General features: G+C 71.1%; 1 protein-coding gene across 2 annotated transcripts; it reads right to left on the reverse strand.

Moving 5' to 3' along the window:
- Window positions 1–254: 254 nt before the first annotated feature.
- MPDU1 (mannose-P-dolichol utilization defect 1) lies at window positions 255–5,964 on the reverse strand. 2 transcript variants are annotated; one of them, XM_048833921.2, is made up of 7 exons: window positions 5,800–5,961; window positions 4,069–4,134; window positions 3,594–3,726; window positions 1,995–2,080; window positions 1,777–1,895; window positions 864–974; window positions 255–608 (listed from the first exon to the last, which is right to left on the reverse strand). In XM_048833921.2, the coding sequence occupies exons 1-7, from the start codon at window positions 5,891–5,893 to the stop codon at window positions 480–482; spliced, it is 738 nt and encodes a 245-aa protein (XP_048689878.2). In that variant the 5' UTR covers window positions 5,894–5,961; the 3' UTR covers window positions 255–479. The 2 variants fall into 2 exon arrangements, with proteins under 2 accessions (XP_048689878.2, XP_048689879.2); XM_048833922.2 differs by lacking the exon at window positions 4,069–4,134 and having other exon boundaries at window positions 5,800–5,964.
- Between the last annotated feature and the right edge of the window lie 329 nt (window positions 5,965–6,293).

Genomic DNA, 6,293 nt, shown 5'->3' on the forward strand with positions numbered 1-6,293 from the left:
GCCCGGTTCGGCTTTGCCCTGCCCACACTTGGGGATCCCAGCGCCGGGGGCGGGGGGGGGGCAGGGAAGCAGAAAGGTGGTGACTAATTGGCACGATTAGCACCGAGCTCGTTAGGTGCAAGGGGGGGCAGGGGAGAAGGGGTTGGGGGTTTCCATGCCTGCCCCTCCCTCCATTCCAATTCCACCCTCTGTCCTTCCCTGCCCCTGCAGCAGGGAGTCCCAGAGATCCCCCCCATATGGGCAAAGCCAGGAGCTCATGGCAAATCAGTGTTTAATTACTTCACCGGCCGGGTGGGGGGGTAGAGACCTGCCCTCCCCCCCACAGCTCCCCCCACCCTGCCAGAGCCCAGCTGGGGAGATGGGGGTTAGTCTGGGCTGAGGGAGGGCAGGGCTGAGTGGGTTCCCTTGACCCGCACCTCGATACAGCTCAGATGGCAGTGGGGGGGCCGTGGTCAGAGTTGGGGGGTCCGTCCCCCCCCCTATTCCCGCTTCTTCCTGGCCTCCACGCCGGCCGGCACCTGCCAATAATACAGCAGCTGGCCCGCGATGACGCCGTTGCAGAGGGAGGAGACCACGTAGGTCAGAGCCATCAGGGGGTCGCCCGTCTCCTGGAGGGGGACAAACGGACAGGGGTGAGGGGGGGCGGGGAATGGGGCGGGGGCCTGTCCCCTCTGGGGGGCGCTGGCTCCCACTGGCGCCCGGGCAGGGACTGGCTGGCTCAGGGGGCGGGGAATGGGGCACGGGGCCTGTCCCCTCTAGGGATCCCCTCTGCCCAGGAGCATGCCCAGAGGGATAGTGGGCGGGAAAGCCCCCCCCATGCCCCCCGACCCCAAAGCTCATACCCCCCCCGGGGGGGGCGGTACCTGTACGGAGGTGAAGATCCGGGCCAGCGAGCCGCCGAAGAGGAGGAAGACGGTGACGGCCGACAGCTGCCCCGTGTGCCCATTGCGGTAGTTGGTGGCCGCTTGTAGTAGCTGGGGGGGGAGGAGACGAGACCCCCCCAGATCAGCAGCTTGGACGGATTTGCCCCCCCACCCCCACCGTGAGCCCCCTCCGCCAAGCCGCTTGTAGGCCGGGAGTAGCCAAGCCCCACGGCCACCCACCTTCGGCGGAGGTAAGGGGCTGGTTTGACACCCTCGACGGAATAAGTCCTGCTGGGGGGGCAGCTCCCCCGAAACACACAGCCCCCCACCACTAGTGTGACCCCTGAGCCAAAGTCCTCTGCATGCAGGCTCAGATGGGAGCCGGCGCCCTCTAGAGGGGACAGGCCCCTGCCCCATTCCCCGCCCCCCCGAGCCAGCCAGTCCCTGCCCTGGGGCCGGGTGGGAGCCGGCGCCCCCGAGAGGGGACAGGCCCCTGCCCCATTCCCCGCCCCCCTGAGCCAGCCAGTCCCCCCTGGGGCCGGGTGGGAGCCGGCATCCCCGAGAGGGGACAGGCCCCTGCCCCATTCCCCGCCCCCCTGACCCCGCCAGTCCCCCCTGGGGCCGGAGGGGAGCCGGCGCCCTCTAGAGGGGACAGGCCCCTGCCCCATTCCCCGCCCCCCTGACCCCGCCAGTCCCCCCTGGGGCCGGAGGGGAGCCGGCGCCCTCTAGAGGGGACAGGCCCCTGCCCCATTCCCCGCCCCCCTGACCCCGCCAGTCCCCCCTGGGGCCGGAGGGGAGCCGGCGCCCTCTAGAGGGGACAGGCCCCTGCCCCATTCCCCGCCCCCCTGACCCCGCCAGTCCCCCCTGGGGCCGGAGGGGAGCCGGCGCCCCCGAGAGGGGGCAGGCCCCTTACCCGGCTGATGATGATGGCGGGCACATTGGTGGCTTGCAGGAGGGTGACCATGGCCTGGGGGGTGAGGGGGGAGAGCAACAGGCAGAGCAGAGCGAAATACAGCACCAGGAAGGAGATACCTGTGGGGGGGGGGGAGACAGGAGAGGGTTAAACCCCCCCACGCAGGGATCCCCCCCCCTCCAACCCACACCCTGTGCGGGGGGCTGCGTCCCACTCACCCTGCGCGGTGCGTCCCCCGAAGTGCTGGGTCAGGAAGCCGATGGTGACCGTTTGGAGCATGAGGAAGAGCGCCTCGCCCCAAGCGCTGCGAGGGGGGAGAAAACAGGGGGTCCGGCCCGCCCTAAAAACCCTGCCCCCCGACCAGCCAGCCCCCTGCCCTGGGGCCGGGAGGGAGCCAGCACCCCCGAAGGGGAAAGGCCGTCTGGTAGAGCACCCCCACTTAGAACCCCAGAGCCGGGGAGAGAACCCAGGAGTCCTGGCTCCCAGCTCCCCCCAGCTCTATCCCCACCAGCCCCCACCCCCCTCCCAGAGCCGGGGACAAGACCCAGGAGTCCTGGCCCCCAGCCCCCCGTGCTCTAACCCACCAGCCCCCACTCCCCGAGCCGGGGAGAGAACCCAGGAGTCCTGGCTCCCAGCCCCGCCGGCTCTAACCCCACCAGCCCCAACTCGCCTCCCAGAGCCGGGAAGAGAACCCAGGAGTCCTGGCCCCCAGCCCCCCGTGCTCTAACCCACCAGCCCCCACTCCCCGAGCCGGGGAGAGAACCCAGGAGTCCTGGCTCCCAGCCCCGCCGGTTCTAACCCCACGAGCCCCAACTCGCCTCCCAAAGCCGGGAAGAGAACCCAGGAGTCCTGGCCCCCAGCCCCCCGTGCTCTAACCCACCAGCCCCCACTCCCCTCCCAGAGCCGGGGACAAGACCCAGGAGTCCTGGCTCCCAGCCCCGCCGGCTCTAACCCCACGAGCCCCAACTCGCCTCCCAGAGCCGGGAAGAGAACCCAGGAGTCCTGGCCCCCAGCCCCACCGGCTCTAACCCACTAGCCCACGCTCCTCTCCCCGAGCTGGGGAGAGAACCCAGGAGTCCAGTCTCCTGGCCCCCACTGCTCTGACCCACCAGTCCCCACTCCCCTCCCAGAGCCGGGGAGAGAACCCAGGAGTCCTGGCTCCCAGCTCCCCCCAGCTCTAACCCCACCAGCCCCCACCCCCCTCCCAGAGCTGGGGACAAGACCCAGGAGTCCCGGCTCCCAGCCCAGCCGGCTCTAACCCCACGAGCCCCAACTCGCCTCCCAGAGCCGGGAAGAGAACCCAGGAGTCCTGGCCCCCAGCCCCACCGGCTCTAACCCACTAGCCCACGCTCCTCTCCCCGAGCTGGGGAGAGAACCCAGGAGTCCAGTCTCCTGGCCCCCACTGCTCTGACCCACCAGCCCCCACTCCCCTCCCAGAGCCGGGGAGAGAACCCAGGAGTCCTGGCTCCCAGCTCCCCCCAGCTCTAACCCCACCAGCCCCCACCCCCCTCCCAGAGCCGGGGACAAGACCCAGGAGTCCTGGCTCCCAGCCCAGCCGGCTCTAACCCCACCAGCCCCAACTCGCCTCCCAGAGCCGGGAAGAGAACCCAGGAGTCCTGGCCCCCAGCCCCCCGTGCTCTAACCCACCAGTCCCCACTCCCCTCCCAGAGCCGGGGAGAGAACCCAGGAGTCCTGGCTCCCAGCAGGGCTCTCCCACCCCAGGGCTGACCTGGCCTGACCCCGCAGGGGCCGGGCCGGGCGGGGCTCACGGGGCCGGGGCTCCCCCTGGTGGCGAGGGGGGGCAGGCGCAGCCTCACCTGAAGGGGAAGCCGTTGGCCACGCTGTAGACCATGGTGCCCGTGAGGGCCAGCAGCTCCAGCAGGATTGAGTGGAAACTGAGCCCCATGGCGCTCTTCGCCCCCAGGATCTTAAACACCTGGGGCAGCTTCACTGCAGGGAGGCGGGGCGCACGTCAGGGCTGGGGGGCAGCCCCCCATCGGCACGGAACGGAGGGGCCTCTCGTCATCCTGCCCATGGGGGTCAGATAGGAGCCAGAGCCCCCTAGAGGGGACAGGCCCCTGACCTACTCCCCACCCCCCTGAGCCAGCCAGTCCCCACCCTGGGGCCGGATGGGAGCCGGTGCAGGCCCAGTGCCCCATTCCCCGCCCCCCATGAGCCAGCCAGTCCCCACCCTGGGGCCGGATGGGAGCCGGCGCCCCCCCGAGGGGACAGGCCCCTGCCCCATTCCCCACCCAGACAGGGAGCGGGGGATGCAAGGAGCCGGATGCGTACCCATCAGCGACCCCGCAACGATGGCGATTCCCAGCCCTTTGCTGACCAGGATCTTCAGGCAGGGAACTGGAGGAGGGAAGGAAAGGGAGAGGGAGAAGGGGGGGGCAGGGGGGGTCAATACCAATGGGGCAGCAGCACGTCCCGTCCCGCCCCCCAACCCCCTCACATCCTGGGTTCCCAGGGCTGGTGCTTCACTGGCCCCCGACCCTAAGGCCTCTTTGGGTGTCCTTAGCATCCTGCCCCCTTTGCCCTTCCCCAGCAGCCCCAATCGGCCCCCCCCGCTCCGGCATCTGCGGCCCCTCTGGATATCTCAGGTACCCCGACCCCAGTGACCGGGGCCCCATGCTGATCCTATTGGTCCCCGTCCCTCATTCCTCTGACTGCCCCCCCACGGGCCAGTCTCCCCCCAACGTCGTGTGTTTCTCTGAGCATCCCTGCTCCCCCCACCACTCCCCGGCCCTCAGCGTTATGGCCCCCCCGAGCCCTCTGGGTGTTCCTGGATCCCTGCGCGCTGGGCTCCCCCCGGCTCCCCAGCCCCACCGTGGGCCCCCAGCCCCCCTGCTCGCCCCCTTCCCTCCCGGCCTCGGCCCTCTGGGTGTGCCTGGCTCCCTCCCTCTCAATTCCCCCCTTGGCCCCCATGGTAGCTCCTGCCCCGCCCCACTGACCCACTGCGCCCCACCCAACCCCCACTGCTCCCCCAGGCCTCCTGACCCCCACTGCTCCCCACCCTTCCCCATTCCCCCCATTAGCCCCCGCCCCACCATCCTTGCCCCCAGCCCCACTGACTCCCACCCAACCCCCACCGCTCCCCCTTCCCCCTGCCCCCCCTTGACTCCCACTCAACCCCCACTGCTCCTCCCACCCCCCACCGACCCCCACCGCTCCCCCAGGCCCCCCACCCTTCCCCATTCGCCCCTGCCCCACCGTCCTTGCCCCCAGCCCCACTGACTCCCACCCAACCCCCACCGCTCCCCCTTCCCCCATTCCCCCTTCCCCCCCTTGACTCCCACCCAACCCCCACTGCTCCTCCCACCCCCCACCAACCCCCACCGCTCCCCCAGGCCCCCCACCCTTCCCCATTAGCCCCTGCCCCACCGTCCTTGCCCCCAGCCCCACTGACTCCCACCCAATCCCCACTGCTCCCCCTTCCCCCATTCCCCCCTTCCCCCTGCCCCCCTTGACTCCCACCCAACCCCCACTGCTCCCCCTGACCCCAACCCAACCCCCACCACTCCTCCCACCCCCCACCGACCCCCACTGCTCCCCCAGACCCCTGAGCCCCACTGCTCCCCCTGACCCCCACCCCTCCCCCAGCCCCACCGACCCCCACCGCTCCCCCATTCCCCCTTACCCCTGCCCCTCTTGACCCCCAACCAACGCCCACTGCCCCTCCATTGTAGTCCCCCCAGAAGTGGGGAGACGGCTGAGGCCGGGACGTGTCAACACAGGGGAGTGGGCTGACAAAGGGGGGGGGTCACCCCTCCCCCAGGAACCCCCCTTCTGCGGGCACTTCCGCCCCGCACCGTCATGGCGGCGGCACGCCTCACCGGGCACTTCCGCCCCGCACCGTCATGGCGGCGGCACGCCTCACCGGGCACTTCCGCCCCGCACCGTCATGGCGGCCTCACCAGGCACTTCCGCCCCGCCCCGTGGAGCGCCGGAGGGCGGGCGCCTTGCGTTGCCATGGCGGCCGGCGCGTGTGGCCCCGGTGGGGGAGGGGCGGGCGCTCACCGTGCAGCAGGTTGAAGCGCAGGAACAGCTCGTCGTAGCAGCGCTCGGGGAGCAGGTGCGGGACCAGCAGCCCCTGCAGCGCCGCCGCCGCCATTTTGGGAAATGGCCGCGCGCCCACCCCGGCCCGGCCGGCGCTTCCGCCTCCATGTCGCCTCGGTGCCTGCGGCGCAGGCGCGGAGGCGCCCGCGGAGCCACTCACTGCGCAGGCGCCTCCCTCCCCCCCCCAACGGCTTGTGCGCATGCGCTCGCACTCCCGCCGCAGAGTTCCCCCCTCCGCAGTACGCAGGCGCCTCTTTCGCTCTCTTCGGCGCATGCGTAGCGGAGGGAGGGAGAGACAGGGGACGCCGAGCATGCGCCGCCCTGAGTGTGACAGTGGGCGCGCATGCGCCCTGTCCCTCAACAGTCCCCCTCCTGTCCTCCTCGCGCATGCGGTCTCCCCCCTGCGCGGCCTGTCATTCTCACGCATGCGCCCTTCCTCCCAACCCCCCTCCCTT

Source organism: Caretta caretta, chromosome 28 (assembly GCF_965140235.1).
Source record: "Caretta caretta isolate rCarCar2 chromosome 28, rCarCar1.hap1, whole genome shotgun sequence".
Classification (NCBI taxonomy): domain Eukaryota; kingdom Metazoa; phylum Chordata; order Testudines; family Cheloniidae; genus Caretta; species Caretta caretta.